Raw genomic sequence first — 24,905 nt, forward strand, 5'->3', positions numbered from 1 at the left:
TTCACTTGAATCAATCCTATTTATCTTAATTATTTTATATTCAAAAATAAAAAATAAAAAAATATTTCGGTAAGTAACATTTGACTGAAAGGAAAATCAAAACTATGTCGCTTTAATGAATTTAAGTCTTAATATAATTCAGTCTATAATAAAAGAAAATTAGTTGAACGACGAATAAATAGTTGCCTAAGAAACGTGGAAATTAATGTGGAGGAGCTAGAAACAGCTTGTCACACGTCACAGCTGGCTTATCTTGCACTGATTTTCTTTCACATGCATTTATGAGCTTCTCACATGTCAACAGCTAGCTTCTCCTTTTTTTTTTTTTTTTTTTTATTTCATAAATTAATATTTGCTTCCTCCTTCCACTATTGCACTGTGATTAGGATGCTTATTATTATTATTATAAGGTTTTGCTAGAGATCTTCACTCCACTCAGAACATTTATGTGACACATGTAAGAAATTTGAAAATAGAAGTAGAGAAATGCATTATTATATATATATATATATATTTAGTTGGAGTTTTGGTACATAGCAATTTTAAAATTTGATGACGCATAATGCTTTTGTGGTGGTTTTACTTCATGCGAATTCAGATTAATTGAGTGGATATAAATTTAAATTAATCGAATAAATGAATTTCGAATAGAAAATGATTATTTTATTATTAAAAGAAGAAATACATGAAAATAGCAACACTTTAATTACTACAATGGATGATCATTAATTAAAAACTAGAGATGGATTAATGGAAGCAAATTGAAGAAGCTCTGTATCTTTCTCGAGAAAATTGAAGTCATCTTCGTTCAACCCTACCAATGCTTCTACTCCTTTGTCTGTTCTTCTATCCATCAAACACACGAAATTGAAATGCGGCATATTTGAATCATCCACCGGCGGAGCAAAACCAGTTGCCCATATTGGCTTTCCCCAGCCGAAGTCTATATCATATATACCAAAGTTACACCAACTGTTAAACCCAGCAAATTCCAATGCTTCACTACCAAATACTGGACTAGTATATAAATCTCTAACCTCCTTCATTGCATCATAAAGCTTGGAGAATCCATCTTCACCTCCACTTTTTATCTTCTCCAAAAAATCAATGTCCAGTTTTTTTATCGCTTCTCTTAGTTGACTCACCAATTCACTCAACTCCTTCTCCTTCGTTGTGAATACTGCTCCTGCAAAGCTTATAATGTTCCCCAATGAACATTCTGGTAATGGTGGCTCCATTTTTCGTCTCAAATTCACAACATGGTTTATTGCAAATGGTTTATCCATACCTGTTTTATTCTTCAAAGAAGCCATAAGACATTTGCTAAGAATTGCAGTGACAACCTCAACGCGTGTAGGGTTATTAATATTGTCCGAACTTACTTTTGCTTTAAGATTGGCAATGGCAGATTCGTTAAACACAATCCTCTTTACTATATGCTTGCCCTTTTTTAAAAAAGGAGCATACATAGTAGTAAGATAATTCACCTCTCTTGGAAATGCAGTATATTGTGGAAAAATGGATTCTACGTTCAAATAAGGGTGTTTGGCAGGTAATTTACATGTAGTAGCAGCCCAATCTTTTAGGAAGGAAGACAAAGTAGTTGCATCGGAAACCATGTGAGAAACATACATACCGATGGTAAAGCCACCGCAAGGAAAGGTGGTTTCTTGAATCGAAGCAAGAGGAGATCCAGAAGAAAGTTCAGACTCACGAGTTTTATTTGGCAGCAATTTGATGAAAGATGTGAAATCAGGTTGATCCAGATATTGAGATAAAGGAATGTTAGATGTAGCTTCTGTGTAATAAACACCTTCGTCATTACAATCAATGGAAAATCTGTCCTTAACTTTACCGGCAAGTGGATAAAAACGAGATAAAGTTTCGGATAATGATTGTTTTAGCAACTGTGATCTTTTGGTAATTGTGTTTGTTTCTTGGGAATTTTCATAGAAAAGAATGATGGGGTAATAGAAAGATAATATAAATTGATCGAGTAGAGAGATTTTGTGGGTTTTGAGGTGAGGTGGTGTTGGTGAAGAGGGTGTAATGCAGCTTTCTGAAATTATTTCAACCTCCATATTCATCGTTTGCAGCTTAATCAGACTGGGCAGAAATATGAGATGATAATCAGATTTGCTTCCATATATAGACGATGGTCTTATATTAATTAAAATATTTACAAGTTCATGCCACTATAAATTTATTAATTGATTTTTATGCATACACGTGTCGTTCATTCAATATAATAATAAAAATATTCTTATGGGATCCTCACATTACATGGTTCTATAAATTTTTTTATATTGCTTTGATACAAATGGTCAATGAGGGTATGCTTGACAACTTTATTTGGAAGTTGCAAACTTTTTTTTTAAAATAAAAAATCAATCAAATAAAAATTAAAATTAAAAAAAAAAAATAAAAGAGGACAATAAGCTACCGCAGTGTGCCTAATATTATGGGCATCGTGTTCGAGTAATTAAATATTCTTTTAGAAACAGTTAATATTACGTTCATTACACTAAACAGACATTATTATCAATTAATTTGAGAGAACACATGAATAAGACATTATTCAAAGATATATGTGATGTGTATTATAAGGCATTTGAATTTATAGTAAAAGAAAACTTTATTATCAAAAAAGAAATATTACTCTTAGAAGGAGAAATACATGAAAAGAGTAATACTTAATTACTAAAAATGCATGATAATTAATTATAAATTGGAGATGGATTAATGGAAGCATATTGAAGAAGCTCTGTATCCTTTCCTAAAACATCAAACTCATCTTCCTTCATCAACACCCATGCTTCTATTCCTTTATCTACTCTTCTATCCATCAAAAAAACGAAACTGACATGTGACTCATCGGCGTCCGGTACAAGACAAGCCGCCCATATTGGCTTTCCCCAGCCAAAATCAATATCATATATACCGAAGTTGCACGAACTGGTAAACCCAACAAACTCCGTCGCTTCACTGCCGAATTCCGGGTTAGTATATAAACTTCTGACCTCTTTCATTGCATCATAATACTTGAGGAATCCTACTTCACCTCCACTTTTTATCTTCTTCAGAGTATCAATGTCCACTTTTTTCATTGCTTCTCTTAGTTCACTCACTAATTCACTCAACTCCTTATCCTTTGCTGTCAATACTGTACCAACAAAGCTTATAAAGTTCCCGAACGAACATTCTGGTAATAACGGCCCCATTTTTCGTCTCAGATTAACAGAATGGCATATCGCAAGCGGTTTATCGATACCTGTTTTGTTTTTGAAAGAAGATATAAAGCACTTGCTAAGAAATGAGGTTACTATCTCAACGCGCGTAGGGTTAACAATGTCCAAACTTGCTTTCGTTTTCAGATTGGCAATGGCGGATTCGTTAAACACAATCCTGTTTACTGTATGCTTGCCTTTTTTAACAAAAGGAGCATACAAAGTAGAAAAGAAACTCACCCCGCTTGGAAATTCAGTATACTGTGGGAAAATGGACTCTGCTTCCAAATACGGTTGTTTGGTAGGCGATTTGCATGTAGTAGCAGCCCAATCTTTTACAAACAAAACCATAGTAGTTCCATCACAAACCATGTGAGAAATATATACACCAATGGTAAAGCCACCACAAGCAAAAGATTGTCTATATATTAGAGATGATTATGACGAATCAGATTGGCTTTTCTATATATAGAGGTTAGTCCTTTATTAAAATAATTACATGTTGACGCATGGCATTATTATAATTATACTAATTGATTTTTGTAATCTATATATTAAAAAAAATATGGAATCTAGAGGTAAATGCTTTATAATTTAATATCTTTGATATTTCTTTATACTATTGTCACGATCGACTCCAACCATTAGAGGGATTGTCCGCTTTGAATTAAGCCAATTACATGTTATACTGATTGGCAAAACCCGCACAATTTTGTTCAACTGGTAAAATGGAAAACATCCCAGGAGGTCACTCATTCTAAGATTTCCGTTAAGCAAATACGCTTAACTTGAAGTTCTTCCAACTCTCCAAGTTATTTCACCAAAAGACATTTCTTAGGATCGCTTTACTAGGTCGGAATGTCACAACTATATTCTTTTACTACATTTGTTTCATAAATTGTTTGTTCCAAGACAGTAGTTGTCACATTTATAGTTTTAAAGATTAATAAATCTTTTTTTCCCCTTTTATCCTTTGTGTACGGCCAATCATTATTATTTCGATTTAATAGTTTTCCTAGAGAATTGATATTACATTAAGGATAACATAGTCAATTTACTCAATAATTTAGACAAATTTAATAATTTTCTTAAGAAACGTAAAATTCCAAACGTGACAAGTATTATAGAACAGAATTAGTAGTATAGAAGTATAAAAATACCATGTAGCACCCCTCAACTTTGCGAGTGACCTATTACTCCTCTAAAGTTGTGAATTTTGTCAATATTATATCCCTCTTTATACTAATAATATATTTTTTTTTTTGGTATTTTTGGTATTTATGTGCAAGATATTCGCTTAATATGTGGTTAGTGTAATATTAGGAATTATAATTTTTACATTTTTCAACTATTTAATAAGTGTTTAATTGATTTAATTTTAGAAGTTTGAGTATTTAATAGAATAATTTTTACAAGTTGAAGTATTAATCATTATTCTTCTTTTTTTTTTTCTTATAATGATTTAAAGAAAGTTAGACAATATTTTCTTTGCATTTTTATAGTAGCAATTTCAATTAACATTTCTGAAAATTTCAATTAATAGTAGCAAAATATTATCCGTAACACAAACTCCTCTCGGGTTAGTCCTTTTGACTCCGAGGGCAAGTAAAAATTAGTTAGGTTTGTCGATCCTTAAAACAGACATGCCTAGATATTTCGTGGATAAATATTTTATAATATTATATTATATATTAAAAATTAAATTAATTGATAAGTAATTTTGTTTTGTAAAAACTTAATTCTCAAATTATAACAATGTATTATCATTACAATTAAATATATCATTTCCTTAAAGGAACTATTTAATTATTGCATTTTTATACCTTATTATTTCATAATCAATCCAGCAGTAGATTATTGTGCTCTACCAATGTCATAACGTATATTTTTGGTACTTCCATGCATGCAAGTGATTAAATGTTTTCTCCGGGAGGTAACTCTGCAAGCTTTGATGGTGTACCAAGCACTCTTTCCATATCAAATCGAACTTCAATGTAGCGAATGCTGTACCCAACCACCATTAGCCAATAAAGCAGTTTGGCAAGTTCTGCTGCACTGGTCTCTGTTATGCTTGTCTGTGACCAGAAATGAAGTTTGAAAAACATACAAAACTGAAATTTATTTCAACAAACATTAAGTTCAAAAACAAGAACAAGTGCAGTTACTTGCATCAACCCTTTAAAAAAAGCTCGATGCATAAAACTTTCCAATTAACATCCAGGTGTCGCAAAACTTTCAAATCATAAATCCTTGTTAATAAATTCAGACAGGGGTAGAAAAAGGCAGGAGGGATGAAAAGGGAGCAAAAAAGTTCAATGTATTAAGTTCTCGAACAAGATTGTTTTAAAGGTCAACAAAATCCAAAGAAGTTCATCACTTTCCATCTAAATATGAAGATATTACCTAATCGATACTATGAACACAGATTAACACATCTTTCAATCTAACCAAAAGATATGACTTGTGTCTTTGACAAATGCATACTCTGTCATTTGCATAACCCTCATAATCATAGTTTTGAAATGTCTTACTGAACTATGTGAGTTCATTCTTTGACTTATTGTTTTGCACTATCATCAAAGAAGTTGTCTTCTCTGAATCATATCATGCTCTTAATAATGTAAAACTGACAGGTAAATTAAGCACTATGCTAGGCAAAAACCATTTTAAATATTCAAATTCTCTGGCGGATTAAACATCCAATCCATTTAGCTATATTTTAAAGTATAATACAGTCAAATTAAAAACCTAACCACCAATAACCCAACAAACAGTTAACAAAGCTTATGTGGTTCAATAAAAAAGCAAACCTTCATTTGTTCCAGATCTGCAACAGCTAAAAGTCGCTTAATAAAGGTGTTCATTGCAAGAATAACATCCTCTCCAGCACTACTCGTCAACTCCTAAAGAAGCATAAACATGAATTTGAAGTCAGAATAAGCAAATCAAGGTAAATGTTGCACCATTCAACCCAGCAAAAGGAACAAGAAACAAAGAGGTTATTAACAGTAAAGATTATAGCAGACCCATTTCCCATAAAATTTTGACTTGGAAAAAGAATTTATATTTCAAATATTAAGTTTGATGCTTTGAAAATCATAAATAGATGTTCTTACATACGGCAAGAACAATGAATAACAATTGTAACCCAGAATGATTATGTTAGAACCATCTTAATTACGACATCTGTTATTGCAATTGAAAACAAACACAATTTAAAAAGGAAAAAAGGTGATAACCATCTATACCTTCAGATTTTGGGGCTCGAGAGACTTGAGGTACTCCAACAACTCATTCTGCCCATCCGCAGATTTTCTACCAACTTGGCGATTGAGTTCCTCAATCTCTGCTTCAAGTAACTCAATGTACTTCTTAGCATCTATTTTCTCAGGACCACAAACATTATTCCACCTGATAACTTCACCAGACACGTTCTTCTGCGTACCAGGAGCATAATGTGGCACATTCTGTGACAGTTGTAGCATCTAATTATGTAATGCAAAAATAAAGTGAAAAACAAAAACACCTAAACCTCCTGCTACAAACTCAGCAATGTAAATGCAGCTTAAAATAGAAAAATAAATGAACAAAATATCAGACTATCCATCAAAACCAATTGTATAAGTAATATGGACATGAAGATGAAGTTGTCAACCATACCAATCACCTTAGTAGTGACGTGTCAAGAATTAACAACCTTAAAAGAAAGAAGTTACCTTCTCATCTTGTGCCTCAGGAAGAGCAACTTGCTCCAAACTCTGTTGCAATTCCAAGCGATATTGTGCATTCTTAAACATATAACCAGTCATCATAACACTGTACATGAGCTGTGCAAGATTTTCAGCTACCTAAAACAAATAATCAAGCTGATTTTAGTTAACCAAAAATGCAAACTTATTGTCTCTCCGTATCAGCAAGTCCACAGATATCAAATAAACTTACAGTGGTAACTGTTACAGCAAAAAATTGTGGGGGTAATGTTCCAATCATATTTGTCACTGTCTGCCGCATTGCTTCAACGACCTAAACAAATGATTTATGAGATAGATGTTTCATATCCAATTTTCCACCAAGACCACTATAGCATGGACATATAGGCCTCCTCCGACCATTTAAGTGAAACTGCACAATAGTAACCTATGAAAGCAAATCAAATGGTGCCAAAAGGGGGAATTTTGAAGACCTGCTGTGGTGCCCTTTTCACAAATAGCTCCATGAATTCAGGCTGCACATTTTTCACATAGTCTAATAGAATCTCTCTCTTGGTCTTCGACTGCAAATCCCAAAGAGGTGACTCAAAAACAGTATTCAAACATAATAATAGCATAGCAATCAAAGAACAGTAGTTGATTAAAATTCTCCACTCAAAACGTCCTAATACTTGTATGGAAACCTTATCCTGTTCAATTATATTAAAAGGAAGAAGAAATTCACTTTTTGTTAAAATTGCTCTCCAAATTTAACCAGCATTCCTTTGTCATGCAGGAAGGTGAATATTTAACAAGAGAACAGATAGAATATGAGATAAAAAAAATTAAAGAAGCACATGCTGAAGACAAGGGTAAGTATTTCAATCTTTCTTTGTGTATGTTTATTTTTTCTTGTGATTTTAGTTATTTCCCTAGGGTAATGAAAAGATTGTTTAATTCTGATATTAATCTCTTCTCCCTCTTTTTCAGAATTTCCGGATGAAGTGCAAACTCCATTGGATATTCCTGCTAGAAAGCGTTTTGCCATGTATAGAGGTCTCAAGTCCTTTAGGACCTCTTCATGGGACCCCAAAGTAACACAATTGTGATCTTGTAATTGCATTTATCGTGTTACTTTCCAGAGCACGCCTTTCATGTTATTTTCAAATTTCAGGAGTCTCTACCTCCAGAATATGCCCGAATTTTTGCATTTGATAATTTTGCAAAAACACAAAAGCATGTTTTTGCAAAGGCCCTGGCAATGGACCAAGATAACAGGGATGACTGTATATCAGCTGGTCAGTATGCAAGGCTTCACATCAAGGAAATACCCACTGCTGTTGCTTCCAAATTATGTGTACTTGCGAAAACGGTGCCTGTAATTGCATGTGGTCTTCTTCAGCACGAGTCTAAAATGTCTGTCCTTCATTTCAGGTATATTCTATCATGAACTTTTCTCTGCTCACTGCTAGTTTCTCTTTTTTGTTCTTAAAGAGAGATTTGCTCGATCCTATTTTGTTTTACTGGATGAGCCTTTTATTTTTCTGCAGCATTAATTAAGAAGCATGACTCTTATGATGCTCCTATCAAATCCAAAGAAGAACTAATATTTCATTTTGGCTTTCGGAAATTTGTTGCAAGGTAATGAATTAAACACAACTATCACAGAAGTTGACATTGTAGAAAGTTCACCATTTTTTTTTTTTCCAGGCCAATATTTTCCACTGACAACATAAAGTCAGACAAGCACAAGATGGAGAGATTTCTTCATGCTGGCCGATTCTCCATAGCATCAGTTTATGCTCCAATTTCATTTCCACCTCTTCCTTTGATATCTTGAAGCGTGGGGAAGGAGGCACTGCCCCTACTGTTGCTGCTGTCGGTTCCTTGAGAAGCACTGACGCTGACAGGATAATACTGAAGAAGATTATATTAACAGGGTACGTAGCTGTCATGACAATCCTCTCATTCATGTCATTCTGATGTATTTCTACTACTTCCATTCATTGAAAGAGAGTAATAACAGATTGCAATGAACTGTGAATCATTTATGATTGTCCATCACTGTGCTGAATCCATGTGTTAGGCTTATTCAATTCCCAAAAAAAAAAAAAAAGAACCATTAATGTACTGGGCTTATTTAGTAATGAAACAAGGGAGAGTAAAATTAAAGAGAAAAATAGAAAACCTTTTATATTAAGGGAAAAAACAGAGATTGAATTCAAGAGTTTATAGTTTCCTGTATATCTGAAAACAGCACTGATTTGCCTTTTATAGATGCAATTAATTGCTTGTCTATTTGTGTGGGCTTTGTGAGCTTTTCGTGGAACTATTATGATCTCAAATGGATCTTATGATTCAAAGTTGAATATAATTCTGACGTTCTCATTTACTGAACTCTCTCATGCAGTTACCCTCAACGGGTGTCAAAATTGAAAGCATCAGTGCACTACATGTTCCATAACCCAGAGGATGTAAGATGGTTCAAGGTAATACAATTTCCATGGCAGATATTTTGTCAAAGGTTATTTGCCGTTATCCTAAATTGATGAAATTCTGATGCTTGCAGCCTGTGGAAGTGTGGACCAAATGTGGTCGCCGTGGTCGCATCAAGGAACCTGTTGGTACACATGGTATGGTTCTCAATTACTTTTTTTTAAAGAAAATTTTTATTTTTATCTTGTAGCCTGTAGGTGAAAAATCTGATGATGATATTGTCACCGTAGGCTCTGTTCCTTAGACAAGCCATATGGATGGTGCAACAGGCGTTGAAAATTTGTTGCAGCCATAATGGATAGACGTGAATGCCCTGACTACGACTATTTTAAACATGGATAGCACCTGTCAATTTTGGTTGGCTTTTCAGACGATACTGACTAATGTCTCTGCTTTGTATTCAGGGGCTATGAAGTGCACCTTTAATGGAGTTCTTCAGCAGCATGATACTGTTTGCATGAACCTGTACAAACGTGCATATCCCAAGTGGCCAGAACATCGGTTCCCAATTCTCGATGCTTGATCAGATGGTAACTGATCTTCTATCGTTATTCATTATGAAATACACAAGGTAGCCGTGGTCGTTTGTGGGAATGAAGCTCTGGTTCAGATTCTCAATTCTAATTTCATGTTTACTAGGAAGTTAGAAGCAATAGAGTGTGTGGGGATTTGTTGTATCTTCCCCCATTGTAGTTGTTTGTTTTCTTTTTCTCTACCCGTTTCTGCTATGACAATTTATATTTTTTCCGCTATAGTTGCAATTGCAAAGCAGGAATTGGAAAGTAGTAGAGAAGGAAACAGAGGAAAAACAAGCAATGCCATTTTGCTATGCTGGCATGCTAGCTCATTAATTTATGCTATGAAAGGGAATTATAATCAATTATTTATTGAAGTTGAATCTTGTCTTCCTATTATCAGGCGACATGTTGAGTTGAATTGATGATGAGCGAAAAAAAAAAAAAAAAACATTGTTCTCAATACTTGATTACTTATAATGGATGAGAATTAATTATAAATTGGAGATGGATCAAAGCAACAGGAGATCCAGAAGGAAGTTCATACGCACGAACTGCATTTGGCATCAACTTGTTGAGTGCTTTTAAGTCGGGTTGAGCGAGATAATGAGATAAAGAAATGTTAGATGTAGCTTCTGTATAACAGATACCTTCATCATTACAATCAATGGAAAATCTGTCTTTAATTTTACCAGCAAGTGGATAAAAACGAGTTAAAGTTTCAGATAAGGATTGCTTTAGCAACGATGATCTTGTGGTAATTATGTTTGTTTCTTGGGAATTTTGATAGAAAATAACGGTGGGAAAATAGTTAGATGCTAGGAATTGATCGACTAAAGAGATTTTGTAGGTTTTGAGGTGAGGTGGTGTTGGTGAAGAGGGTGGAATGTGTTGGGAAAAAATTACGCAAAATCCCCTTTACGAGGGAGCAAAAGAAAATAATAACACACAATTTGATAACGGAGTTCGGCCAATCTTGCCTACGTCTCCGGACTGCCACAGATCTTTTATAGGAGAAAAATAAATACAGTGTTAACATACACTCACAACCCTCTATTTAAGAATACCCGAAAAATTAAGCTTAATTTTTCTTCTTAAAAAATCTCACTATTTTCCTCTCTCGCAATTGCTCTCTCACAATTGCTCTCACTCTCTCTATCTGGTGTTGTACTGAGATGAAGAAAATCCTCTCCTATTTATAGGAGAGGTTTAACGCGTCCACCGAAACTGTAACGCGTCCACCGAATCCTAACGCGTCCACCGAAAACAAATTTTCTTCTTCCTTTTTATTTCTTCAAACCGTGTGGGTCTCATATGTTGGAGGGACCCACAGTAATACTTTAACAATCTCCCACTTGAAGACTGATTTTAATCTGTCTTCACACATCAATCATGCGGCAGTCTTCTCTGGTCTGTTATTCTAGCAGGCCAACTGAAGTCGAGCACAACTTCAGTTTGTCAATGGTCACCACCTTTGTTAACATATCTGCCGGATTCTTACTTCCTTGGATCTTCTCCAGTATTAACACATCATCTTCTAATAGAGATCTGATGAACTGATAACGAAGTCCAATATGCTTGGTTCTGGAATGAAATGCTGAATTCTTTGCCAAGTGTATTGCACTTTGACTATCACTGTACAAAACATTCTTTTTCTGTTTGAATCCCAACTCAGTTAACAAACCTTGAAGCCATATCATCTCTTTGCTGGCTTCTGTCACTGCGACATATTCAGCTTCTGTTGTGGATAAAGCTACAATCTTCTGTACCTGTGACATCCAACTAACAGCTGTAGTACCAACAGTGAAAATATAACCTGTGGTGCTTCTTCGGTGATCAATGTCGCCTCCATAGTCTGCATCTACATAACCTTGTACTTTTAGTTCTCCTTTACCAAAGTACAAACACTTTTCAGTAGTGCCTCGTAGATACCTCAAAATCCACTTTACAGCTTCCCAATGAGCTTTCCCTGGATTTGACATATACCTGCTAACAACTCCCACTGCATGGCCAATATCTGGTCTCGTACATACCATTGCATACATCAAACTTCCTATGGCTGAAGCATAAGGAATTTTCGCCATGTCTTTTCTCTCTTCTTCCGTCTGAGGGGACTGGTCCTTGGATAGGCGAAAATGGCTAGCCAAGGGTGTGCTGACCGGCTTAGCATTATTCATGTTGAATCTTTGCAATACACGATTGATGTAATCCGCCTGAGATAATTGCAACACCTGTTTTTGCTTATCTCTCGTGATTTGCATTCCAAGAATCTTTTTCACTGGACCCAAGTCCTTCATGTCAAATTCTTTTGACAATTGCTTCTTCAAGTTTCTGATATCATCCATATTTGAACCTGCTACTAACATATCATCAACATAAAGCAGTAGAATGATATAACTGGACCTGTATCTTTTGAAGAAGCAACAGTGGTCGGCATTGCACTTCTGGAAGCCTTCATTGTGCATGAAACTGTCGAACTTTTTGTACCACTGTCTTGGAGCTTGTTTCAGTCCATACAAGCTCTTCTTGAGTTTGCACACCATATTCTCTTTTCCTTTTTCTGAGAATCCTTCCGGCTGGTACATGTATATCTCCTTATCCAAGTCTCCGTGAAGAAACGCCGTCTTTACGTCCAACTGCTCAAGGTAGAGCCCTTCACTGGCAACAATACTCAACACAGACCTGATAGTATTGAGTTTTACAACCGGTGCAAATATGTCGGTGTAGTCAACTCCTTCCTTCTGCTGGAACCCTTTGACTACCAGTCGAGCTTTGTATCTCTTGGAACCATCATGTTCCTCTTTCACTCGATACACCCATTTGTTGTGAAGTGCCTTCTTTCCCACGGGTAACTCAGCTAGTTCCCATGTTTGATTGGAGATTAAAGACTTCATTTCGTCTTTCATGGCAAGCTCCCACTTGCTGGCATCTACCGTTTGACATGCTTCCTCAAAGCATTCAGGTTCTCCTCCATCTGTTAATAACAAATAATTCATATATTTTCTGTTAGGCTTTGGAGGACGTTCAGACCTTCTTAATGCTTGTGGAGGAGAAGTTTGTGGTGTGTTGATCGATTCCTCTAATTGAGGATCTTTAACTAACTCATTCGGCAGACTTTCTGAGATGTCGTCCACCTCTACAAACACTGGCCCACTCTGCTCTGAGTCGCTGGCAACTGTGTCATGTCTGTTCTTGTACATCATTCTTTCATTAAAGACTACATTTCTGCTGCGGATTACTTTCTTGTTTTCTTCATCCCAGAGGCGGTATCCAAACTCATCACCGCCATAGCCGATGAAAATGCATTTCTTAGATTTGGGATCAAGCTTATTCCTGCCATGATCACCTATATGCACATATGCTACACAACCGAAAACTCTTAAGTGTGAGAGTTTTACTTCTTTTCCACTCCATACCTCTTCTGGTATTTTGTGCTCCAATGGTACCGATGGACCTCGGTTGATCAAGTAAGCTGCTGTGTTGATTGCTTCTGCCCAGAACTGCTTTGGTAAGCCTGATTGTACACGTAAGCTTCTGGCTCTTTCTGTCAACGTTCGATTCATGCGCTCAGCTACACCATTGTGTTGAGGCGTGCCTGGCACGGTTCTCTCCATCTTGATTCCATGCTCATAGCAGAACTTCTTGAACCTGGTGTCTTCATATTCACCACCATTGTCGGTTCTGAGCTTTTTAATCTTCAATCCTGTCTCATTTTCAACCATAGCTTTCCAAATTTTGAAAGCATCAAATACTTCTGACTTATATTTTAGAAAGTAAACCCATACTTTCCGAGAGTGATCATCAATAAAAGTCACAAAGTAGTGTTTTCCACCAATGGATGAGACAGTAGTTGGTCCCCACACATCAGAGTGAACAAGCTCAAGTTTCTCCTTCTTTGGGGTTCTTCTATTTGTCTGAAAGCTGACTCTTTTCTGCTTTCCAAATATGCAGTCTTCACACATGTCAATTTCAATTGACTGAATACCTGGTAGTTTTCCCTGTGAGTGTAGAATCCTCATTCCTTTCATACTCATATGGCCAAGCCTCTGATGCCATATATTGGGAGTTTCACTGTTTGCTGCAACAGCAATGGAATAGGTTGCTCCTCCTGTGCTATAAAGAGTACCACTCTTACTTCCACGAGCAACCATCATTGCACCCTTTGTAATCTTCCAATTATCGCCGTGGAAGGTTATTGTGTAACCGTCGCTGGCCAACTGACCTACTGAGATTAAGTTCTTTCTCAGGTCAGGAATATGTCTGACATCCTTCAACTCCCATGTAGACCCATTCAACTTAATCTTCACTACTCCTTTACCAACAATATTACATGGTTGGTCATTACCAAGGTATACTTTTCCAAAGTTTCCGGGGGCATACCTTTCAAGGAGTTCTTTTTGTGAAGTTGCATGGAATGACGCACCGGAGTCTAAAACCCAAGATTCCTGCTTGCTTTCCAAAGAGCATATAAGTGCATCATCTTCTCCTGAGGTGGATGCAACATTTGCCTCTAACTTCCCCTCCTGGTGCTTAGGTGCATTCTTGCACTGATTTTTGTAGTGACCAGTTTTTCCACAATTCCAACATGCAATGGTCTTTGTGCTATTGAAATTGCTAGGATTCCTGGATTTGGACCTCCTGTCCTTTGACTTGCCTCGGTAGTTCGATCTACCGCGTCCATTCCCTCTGGTTGAATTTCTTCCTCTTGATTCTGTATGCAAGACTGAAGAAGTTGAAGGTTCACCTGACTCTCTCCGTCGGATCTCTTCACTAAGAACTAGGTCACGAACATCATCAAATTTTAACTTCTTGCTTCCGGACGAGCTACTCACAGCTGTGACAGTAGCATTCCAACTTTCTGGTAGGGAAGACAAAAGTATCAATGCTCGTACCTCTTCATCAAATTCAATTTCAACTGAACTCAATTGGGTTGTCACTGTATTGAGTTCATTGAGATGTTGGGCCACCGATGCGTTTTCCGTCATTCGTAGATTGAATAACCGCCTCATCAAGTGAACTTTATTTGCGGCCGATGGCTTTTCGTACATATTGGAAAGAGCCGCCATAAGACCCGCGGTGGTCTTTTCTTTTGCTATGTTGAAGGCAACATTACGGGAGAGGGTTAAACGAATAACGCCGAGTGCTTGTCTGTCTAGAAGATTCCAATCTTCTTCCTTCATAGCCTCTGGCTTCGTTCCAGAGAGAGGTTGGAAAAGACCTTTCTGATACAGATAATCCTCTATCTGCATTTTCCAAAAGCCAAAATCTGCACCGTCGAATTTTTCAATTTTCGACTTTCCTTCATCTGCAGCCATTGCTCCCACTCGAGTCTAACTCCGCCTTGATTGTTAGTATACGTGAATAGTAGATGTGAATAGTAACTGTACACGTAAATAGTAACCGTACACGTGAATAGTACTGTACGTGAATAGTGACCGTATACGTAAATAGTAACCGTATACGTAAATAGTACTATGCGTGAATAGTCCTTGGGCTTAACAGTGACGGACTTAGCAACAGTAACTCTAATAGTACTATTCACCACCAAGTTACTGTTTTACTATTCACCACTAAGTCGATTCTGCAACGACTTTCCGAGCGGACAACACCAATAGACTCGTCGTAATTTTCTGATCGTCGTGGTATATTTGTTTTCAGAGTATATCCACAGATTCGGTACCGCTCTGATTAGCGGGACCTGCCGAAACCTTCGGCTCTGATACCAGTTGTTGGGAAAAAATTACGCAAAATCCCCTTTACGAGGGAGCAAAAGAAAATAATAACACACAATTTGATAACGGAGTTCGGCCAATCTTGCCTACGTCTCCGGACTGCCACAGATCTTTTATAGGAGAAAAATAAATACAGTGTTTACATACACTCACAACCCTCTATTTAAGAATACCCGAAAAATTAAGCTTAATTTTTCTTCTTAAAAAATCTCACTATTTTCCTCTCGCAATTGCTCTCTCACAATTGCTCTCGCTCTCTCACAATTGCTCTCACTCTCTCTATCTGGTGTTGTACTGAGATGAAGAAAATCCTCTCCTATTTAGAGGAGAGGTTTAACGCGTCCACCGAAACTGTAACGCGTCCTTTCTTTTTATTTCTTCAAACCGTGTGGGTCTCATATGTTGGAGTGGGTCTCATATGTTGGAGGGACCCACAGTAATACTTTAACAGAATGCAGCTCTTGGAAATTATTTCAACCTCCATAATTTGCAGCATAACAAGTAAGCATAAAAATTATGAAATGATGATGCGAATCCGATTAGCTTCTATATAGAGAGAGAGAGAGAGAGACAACAGTATTGTATTAAAATGCACATTAATAATAATAATAATAATAATAATAATAATATGGAAATCGTGAGAAATGTTTTACAATTTCATAATTAAAGTAATCTATAGCAAAACAAAAAGGACAAAAATGTAATTACAAAATCTTATACGCCATCGTACAGCACTAAAAAGCAGTCCATCACACTACATCAATACTTAAACGTGAATAAAAAGTTAGTAATCATTCTATCAAAGGAGATGGATTAAGTAGGCACAAAAATTTGACTATTGAGATACTGCTAGAGACTTCTTTGACTTCACTTGAATCAATCCTATTTATCTTAATTATTTTATATTCAAAAATAAATAAAAATTATTTCGATAAGTAACATTTGACTGAAAGAAAAATTAAATTATGTCGCTTTGACTGAAAAAAGAAAATTAGTTGAACGACAAATAAATAGTTGCCTAATAAACGTGAAAATTAATGTGGTGGAGCCAGAAACAGCTTGTCACACGTCACAGCTGGCTTATGTTGAACTCATTTTCTTTCACATGCATTTATGAGCTTCTCACGTGTCAATGGAAGCATTTATGAGCTTCTCATGTTACAATGGATGATTATTAATTAAAAACTAGAGATGGATTAATGGAAGCAAATTGAAGAAGCTCTGTATCTTTCTCGAGAAAATTGAAGGCATCTTCGTTCAACCCTACCAATGCTTCTACTCCTTTGTCTGTTCTTCTATCCATCAAAAACACGAAATTGAAATGCGGCATATTTGAATCATCCACCGGCGGAGCAAAACCAGTTGCCCATATTGGCTTTCCCCAGCCAAAGTCTATATCATATATACCAAAGTTACACCAACTGTTAAACCCAGCAAATTCCAATGCTTCACTACCAAATACTGGACTAGTATATAAATCTCTAACCTCCTTCATTGCATCATAAAGCTTGGAGAATCCATCTTCACCTCCACTTTTTATCTTCTCCAAAAAATCAATGTCCAGTTTTTTTATTGCTTCTCTTAGTTGACTCACCAATTCACTCAACTCCTTCTCCTTCGTTGTGAATACTGCTCCTGCAATGCTTATAATGTTCCCCAATGAACATTCTGGTAATGGTGGCTCCATTTTTCGTCTTAAATTCACAACATGGTTTATTGCAAATGGTTTATCCATACCTGTTTTATTCTTCAAAGAAGCCATAAGACATTTGCTAAGAATTGCAGTGACAACCTCAACGCGTGTAGGGTTATTAGTATTAATATGGTAAAGCCACCGCAAGGAAAGGTGGTTTCTTGAATCGAAGCAAGAGGAGATCCAGAAGAAAGTTCAGACTCACGAGTTTTATTCGGCAGCAATTTGATGAATGATGTGAAATCAGGTTGATCCAGATATTGAGATAAAGGAATGTTAGATGTAGCTTCTGTGTAATAAACACCTTCGTCATTACAATCAATGGAAAATCTGTCCTTAACTTTACCGGCAAGTGGATAAAAACGAGATAAAGTTTCGGATAATGATTGTTTTAGCAACTGTGATCTTTTGGTAATTGTGTTTGTTTCTTGGGAATTTTCATAGAAAAGAATGATGGGGTAATAGAAAGATAATATAAATTGATCGAGTAGAGAGATTTTGTGGGTTTTGAGGTGAGGTGGTGTTGGTGAAGAGGGTGTAATGCAGCTTTTGGAAATTATTTCAACCTCCATATTCATCGTTTGCAGCTTAATCAGATTGGGCAGAAATATGAGATGATAATCAGATTGGCTTCCATATATAGACGCCGGTCCTATATTAATTAAAATATTTACAAGTTTCATGCCACTATAAATTTATTAATTGATTTTTATGCATACACGTGTCGCTATATATATATATATTTATTTTATATTACTTTGATCAAAATGGTCAATGAGGGTATGCTTGACAACTTTATTTGGAAGTTGCACCCTTTTTTTAAAAAAAAAAAAAAAAATCAATCAAAAAAAAATTAAAAAATAAAAATAAAAGAGCACAATAAGCTACCACAGTGTGCCTGATATTATGGGCACCGATAAGATGAACCTACTCGCACGGTGTTCGAGCAATTAAATATTCTTTTAGAAACAGTTATTCGTTGCTAATTAGAAACAGACCAAAATCTATTTCCAATATTAGATAGGCGACGTTTAGTCGAGGATTTCTAATCGAAGCTGTTTTAGCAACATTTTTCCCATTTTAGCAACGGAAATTACCGTTTCTATACTGAGCTTTTTTGCAATAGTGCGAACTGTCTCTAACACCTGATTGTTTTTATCGACTCAACATGGATTGTAAACGTGGAAATTACCGTTGTACAGCATTTTAAAAGTAGCTGGTAAATCCGTGGATTATGAACAAATTAAATTAAGTACGATTTCAATATAAATTCACAGGTCAAATAAATAATAATAATATAAATATTTTTAAATAAAATACAACTAGTTAAGAGGAATTACCAAAAATTAAGCATATTTATAAATTTAATTATATAATAATTTTCATAAACTAAATATATTTCAATAATAAAATCAAAATTAAATTTCTTAAGAACAATAATAATAATACTAGGATAAAGTAGCATAAAAGATTAGTATAGTTGACCATAATAGTATAGTGATTTTAACCCTTATCCCTATCTTCTTTTCTTTCCTCCCACCCAAAAGAAAACTAGTAATTAATCACTTAATTAATTAATTACTAGTTAGCGGGACAACTCTTATTTTCTTTTACAAAATAATAATAATAATAATAATAATAAATGAAAAAATGAAAAATTAAATTTCCTAATAAAAAAGACAACTAGTAAAATTAAAAAAAAAAAAATACTAACATAATCACACAATATGTTTTAAACTACAATGTATTCCAGTTAAAACAATTGAAAGCATGTTTATACTTAAAAAGAGGCAATAATTTTAGTATTTATATTTAAAATTGCAAATCAAATCAAATTAACTTAAATAATTCATAATTACATGTAAATATAGATATACATATTTAACATTACTTATAAGTTGGGTCAAATCTATAAATTTATCTGATAAACTCGTGACCCAATCCAACCCATGAATTATAAAAATGATTCGCTCAACTCTACCATTACATCTTCAAATCCGTCGGCTTGAATTGGATCACTTGAGTTTGGTCATGTGCAGCCCTATTCACCAGTCACGTGGGGCAAAAAACCTTCATTATGTCATAAACTAATTTCCACTTCCTCCTATCCTACCACTCTTTTTCTTATCGCAGTGTGATTGGGATAATAATATTCCATTGAAAAAAACTTATTTAAATCGGGTTCATGACCCTATTTATAAACCAATTAAATGAAATTACCGACTTTATCGTATTTCCTTATGCTATAAACTCCAATTCGTGTATATTATAGTTATATAATTTCTCTCAAATTTTGCAAGAGCACTCTATAAAAGAGGTTTAGAAAAAATAATAACTTTATCCTTGAAAAAATTAATTACTTTGTCTCAGTATTTTTTAAAATATACTAGCTAATTTTTTTCCATATTTGACGCTCATTACACTAAACAGACTAATTAATTTGAAAGAACACATGAATAAAACATTATTCAAAGATATATGTGATGTGTATTATAAGGCATTTGAATATATAGTTAAAGAAAACTTTATTATCAAAAAAGAAATATATTATTCTTAGAAGGAGAAATACATGAAAGAGCAATACTTAATTACTAAAAATGCATGATAATTAATTATAAATTGGAGATGGATTAAAGGAAGCATATTGAAGAAGCTCTGTATCCTTGTCTAAAACATCAAACTGTTGGTTTAGAAGAGCAGAAAATTAAGGAAGAGAAGGAAATTCTGCAGAAAAAGAAAAAGCTGCAGATTTTGTGAGTGTGAAGAAACAATTAATTTCTTATTAATTCCATTACAGCATAATGTAAACATTTATAATAGAGCTAGTCTAAAGTTTATTCACCAACCTTCCATAAGTCAAGGAAGGTTGTTCACCAAACCTACCTAAAAGCAAGGTAGTTCACCTACCTCTTGATTTCAACAAAATACAACAAAATCTAAATGACTTTAACAAAATACCTCCAAAAATTGTCAACAACACTTGCATCAATAGCTGTAGCTGTAACTTTAACACTCCTCCTTGATGCAAGAGTTGAGACAAACACCAAGTCTATTTCTAAGAAATTCAAATCTTGGTTTTTGCAATGCCTTGGTGAAAATATCTGCTGTTTGGTCTTCAGAATTACAATGAATAATCTGAATTTCATTTTCCTTTTCAGCTTCACGAATTGCATGATACTTGATTTTGATATGCTTGGTTTTTCCATGGAAGATTGGATTTTTAACCATAGCAACAGCTGATTTGTTGTCAAAAAGTATTTTAGTTGGATTTTCTTGCTGAAAATTCAGATCAACTAATACATTTCTCAACCATATAGCTTGGTTTACAGCAGCAGATGCTGCAACATACTCTGCTTCTGCAGTTGATTGAGCAACTGAAGCTTGCTTTCTTGTTCCCCAGCAAATGACAGCAGAACCAAGTGAAAAACAAAAACCAGCAGTGCTCTTCATATCGTCCAATGAACCAGCCCAATCACTGTCTGAGAACCCCAACAACTTCACACCATTTAATCTTCTATAAAATAAACCAAATTCAGCAGTTCCTCGCACATATCTCAGAACTCGTTTGGCTGCTGTAAGATGGTTTTCAGTTGGAGAATTCATGAATCTCGACAGTAAATTTGTTGCAAACATGATATCTGGTCTTGTTACAGATAAATACAGCAAAGAACCAACCATGCTCCTATAAGTTGAAGCATCTATAGAGTGAGAACCAGCATCCTTTTGCAATTTTATTCCATGGGCTGTAGGTGTACTCACTGGTTTGCATTTGCTAAGTTCAAACCTTTTAAGCAGCTCCCAAGCAAATTTCTTTTGTGAAATAAAAATCCCTTGCTCATCTTGAGCAATTTCAATCCCAAGGAAATAGCACATTAAGCCAAGATCATTCATCTCAAAAAACTGCTGCATCTTCAATCTGAATTCTTGAATTAATTGTAAATTGTTACCTGTGACAAGTAGATCGTCAACATACACAGAAACGATAAGCACATCACTTCCTTGTTGAGTTACGTAAAGTGTTGCCTCATTCAAGCTTCGTTTAAAACCCAAATTCAGCAAGTAATGATCAATCTTGGCATACCAGGCCCTTGGGGCCTGTTTTAAACCATAGAGTGCTTTCTTCAACAAACACACTCTATTGCTTCCATCATTAAAACCTTCAGGCTGCTCAATATACACTTCTTCCTTCAAAGAACCATTTAAGAAAGCTGATTTCACATCCAATTGAAAGACTTGCCAACCTTCACTTGCTGCTAGTGCCAAAATCAATCTGATAGTGTCAAATCTTGCAACTGGTGCAAAGGTTTCTGTAAAATCAACCCCTTGCTGTTGAGCGTAGCCTTTAACAACATATCTTGCTTTGTGCTTATTGATGGAGCCATCAGAATTTAATTTCAATTTGAATACCCATTTAGTTCCAATTACATGCTTATTCAATGGTCTAGGAACTAAAATCCATGTTTCGTTCTTCATAATCATCTTCAACTCCTCCTCCATGGCAGCTCTCCACTCAGGCAATTTTAAGGCTTCATCCACCTGAGTTGGTTCAAGTGAGACAACATTACATCTGCTGTAAATTTCCTCTAGGGATCTAGTTCCTCTAATTGCATAATCATCTTCATTTGATTCTTCTTCATTGTCAACTGGAAGTTCTTGCTCTTGCTGAAAATCAAGAATTGATTTAGAATTTTTTGGTTCCATTTTACTCCAATCCCATTCACCTTTCTCATCGAATTTGACACTCCTGCTGACATACATCTGTTTAGTAACAGGATTCAAAATTCTGTAGGCTTTGGATTCACTACTGTAGCCTACTAAAATTCCTTTTTCAGCTCGTTGATCCAATTTCCCTCTTTTTGCATTTGGAATAAATGAATAACATATGCTTCCAAAGATTTTGAGATGACCAACCGATGGTGTAACTCCAAACCAGCTTTCGAAAGGAGTTTTTCCATCAATAGCTTTGGTTGGAAGCCGATTTTGAAGATATACAGCAGTGTTTACAGCTTCAGCCCAAAGAACTTTGGGTAGATTTTTCTCAAACAAGAGACATCTCGCCATATTCATCACAGATCGATTCTTTCTTTCACTTACACCATTTTGTTGAGGTGTGTAAGCTACTGTTAATTGATGGTGAATGCCAGCTTCTTGCAAATATTGCTTGAATTGATTGGATGTAAATTCAGCCCCATTATCAAATCTTAAAATCTTGACTGGGGAGCCAGCTTGATTCTCTACCATTGATTTAAACTTCAAGAACATTTTGAAAACTTCAGATTTGAATTGGAGGAAATATACCCAGCAGAATCTGGTGTAGTCATCAATAAACAATAGAAAATACTTGCTGCCATTGTAAGATGAGACACTCATAGGGCCACACACATCAGTGTGTATTAATTCAAGTTTCATAGAAGCTCTCCATGCTTGATCAGATGGAAATGGTGTTTGGCTGAGTTTGCCTAACTGACATATTTCACATATACTGCTGTCTTCTTCAACTATAGATGGCAAATCAGCAACTAACTTCTTGGATTGTAGCAATTTTAATGAATTGAGATTGGTGTGACCAAGTCTCTTATGCCACAAATCAGATTCTTCTTTATGACTCAAGCAAGATTCTTCTTTGAAGTCTCTTAAATTTAGAGGAAAGCTTCTCCGTTTCATTTTGACAGCAAATAACTTTGAGCCAGAAGGATCACTTATTTCACAAGTTTTATCTTTAAATAGCAAACTGTAATTCTTATCCAGCAATTGACCAACTGAAAACAAGCTTTGATTTAGTTCCGGTACGTAAAGAACATCGGAAACAAGCTTTGTACCTGAAGGAGTTTGTACAATCACATCTCCTTTGCCTTTGACATCAACAAGCCTACCATCTCCAAGTCTGACTTTTGAAGAATAGGTTGTATCCAAGCTATCGAAATTCACCAAGTTTGGTGTCATGTGGTTAGTGCAGCCACTATCAACAAGCCATGCTTCTTTAGCTTCAATTGAGACACCACATTTTTCAATTTCATTTACTGCAAATAGTTGTTCTTCATACTTTTCAGAATTTTCGGTGACTTGTGCATGATGATGGGCTTGTGTTTGCTGATTCTGGTTTGTAGAACAAACTTTCTCGGTGTGACCAAATTGCTTACACACCTTACATTGAGCTCCAGGTCTGAACCAGCAGTAGTTCTCAGTGTGGTTTGTTTTTTTGCAATGTGGACAAGGTGGAAATCTGTCCTTCCTCCAATTTTTTCTGAAATTCTTCTTCATTTTTGGTTTTCTGTCAGTTTGCTGGCCTCTTGAACCTCCTTCTTGCATTTTTGTTTTATGAGTCACAACAAGAGCCTTCTCTCCAATGGTTTCTTCTTCCCTATAGGCTTTTCTTTGTTCTACAGCTTGTAGAGCATTTGAAAGCACATTCAAGGATATTTGTGACATGTCCCAAGTTTCTTCAAGAGAAGAAATCTTGGCTTCAAATTTTTCAGGGAGAGTCACCATAACTTTCTCCACAATTCTCTTCTCTTCTAACTCTTCTCCCAACAATCGAATTTGGTTTACAATTTTCATAACTCTATCAACATAATCTTTCACCTTTTCATTTTCCTTCATTTTCAATATTTCAAATTCTTTTCTTAAATTGAATATCTGCATCTGTCTAGTTTTTTCAGATCCATGATACTCAATTTTTAACTTCTCCCAAGCTTCATGTGCTGTCTCACATGTCATAATCTTGGTGAAGATAGGATCTGCAACAGCTGCATGGATATAGGACAGAGCTTTTGGAGCCTTAGCAACCTCTTCTTCATGTTGTCTAATCTGCTGAAGGGTTGGATTTTGATTAAGAGGTGGAGGTACTCTGTTTTCCTCCACATACTGCCATAATGCAAGCCCCTTGAAATAAGCTCTCATCTTCACAGCCCAAACATGATAGTTTTCCCCATTAAAATGAGGTGGTGAAAGAGACATGCTGCTGGAAGCCATTTGAGGAAAAGCAAATAAACAGAAAAACTTCACAAATTCTGGTTTATTTGGTGGCTTTCTCTATGACTTTCACTCAAACACACACACAGCCCTTTGAGATCAAGGTTGCTCTGATACCACTTGTTGGTTTAGAAGAGCAGAAAATTAAGGAAGAGAAGGAAATTCTGCAGAAAAAGAAAAAACTGCAGATTTTGTGAGTGTGAAGAAACAATTAATTTCTTATTAATTCCATTACAGCATAATGTAAATATTTATAGTAGAGCTAGTCTAAAGTTTGTTCACCAACCTTCCATAAGTCAAGGAAGGTTGTTCACCAAACCTACCTAAAAGCAAGGTAGTTCACCTACCTCTTGATTTCAACAAAATACAACAAAATCTAAATGACTTTAACAAAATACCTCCAAAAATTGTCAACAACACTTGCATCAATAGCTGTAGCTGTAACTTTAACACAAACTCATCTTCCTTCATCAACACCCATGCTTCTGATCCTTTATCTACTCTTCTATCGATCAAAAAAACGAAACTGACATGTGACTCATCGGCGTCCGGTGCAAGACAAGCTGTCCATATTGGCTTTC

General features: G+C 35.5%; 4 protein-coding genes and 1 pseudogene across 4 annotated transcripts; 1 reads left to right on the forward strand and 4 right to left on the reverse strand.

Annotated features, from left to right (window-relative positions):
- Positions 1 to 707: 707 nt before the first annotated feature.
- LOC105635391 (epi-neemfruitin B 7-O-acetyltransferse L7AT) lies at positions 708 to 2,101 on the reverse strand. The gene has a single exon (XM_037637578.2). It carries the CDS (start codon positions 2,085 to 2,087, stop codon positions 726 to 728), a length of 1,362 nt encoding a protein of 453 aa, XP_037493506.2. The 5' UTR covers positions 2,088 to 2,101; the 3' UTR covers positions 708 to 725.
- A 616-nt stretch (positions 2,102 to 2,717) lies between these two features.
- LOC105635392 (epi-neemfruitin B 7-O-acetyltransferse L7AT) lies at positions 2,718 to 3,599 on the reverse strand. The gene has a single exon (XM_012218475.3). It carries the CDS (start codon positions 3,597 to 3,599, stop codon positions 2,718 to 2,720), a length of 882 nt encoding a protein of 293 aa, XP_012073865.3.
- Positions 3,600 to 5,066: 1,467 nt separating this feature from the next.
- LOC105635393 (uncharacterized) lies at positions 5,067 to 7,964 on the reverse strand. The gene is made up of 7 exons (XM_089725903.1): positions 7,929 to 7,964; positions 7,411 to 7,500; positions 7,170 to 7,250; positions 6,944 to 7,075; positions 6,476 to 6,694; positions 6,038 to 6,130; positions 5,067 to 5,302 (listed from the first exon to the last, which is right to left on the reverse strand). The coding sequence occupies exons 1-7, from the start codon at positions 7,962 to 7,964 to the stop codon at positions 5,141 to 5,143; spliced, it is 813 nt and encodes a 270-aa protein (XP_089582029.1). The 3' UTR covers positions 5,067 to 5,140.
- Positions 7,912 to 10,310, forward strand: LOC119369110 (uncharacterized). The gene is given in 8 exon segments (XM_089725697.1): positions 7,912 to 8,010; positions 8,091 to 8,350; positions 8,471 to 8,557; positions 8,627 to 8,748; positions 8,751 to 8,856; positions 9,327 to 9,405; positions 9,486 to 9,549; positions 9,817 to 10,310. Coding segments are annotated over 8 exon segments (885 nt in total). The 5' UTR covers positions 7,912 to 7,962; the 3' UTR covers positions 9,936 to 10,310.
- Positions 10,311 to 16,673: 6,363 nt separating this feature from the next.
- LOC149493403 (epi-neemfruitin B 7-O-acetyltransferse L7AT pseudogene) lies at positions 16,674 to 17,412 on the reverse strand (annotated as a pseudogene).
- Positions 17,413 to 24,905: the final 7,493 nt, after the last annotated feature.

Source organism: Jatropha curcas, chromosome 9 (genome assembly GCF_041381405.1).
Source record: "Jatropha curcas cultivar XTBG-Jc1 chromosome 9, XTBG_Jcur_1.0, whole genome shotgun sequence".
Lineage (NCBI taxonomy): Eukaryota > Viridiplantae > Streptophyta > Magnoliopsida > Malpighiales > Euphorbiaceae > Jatropha > Jatropha curcas.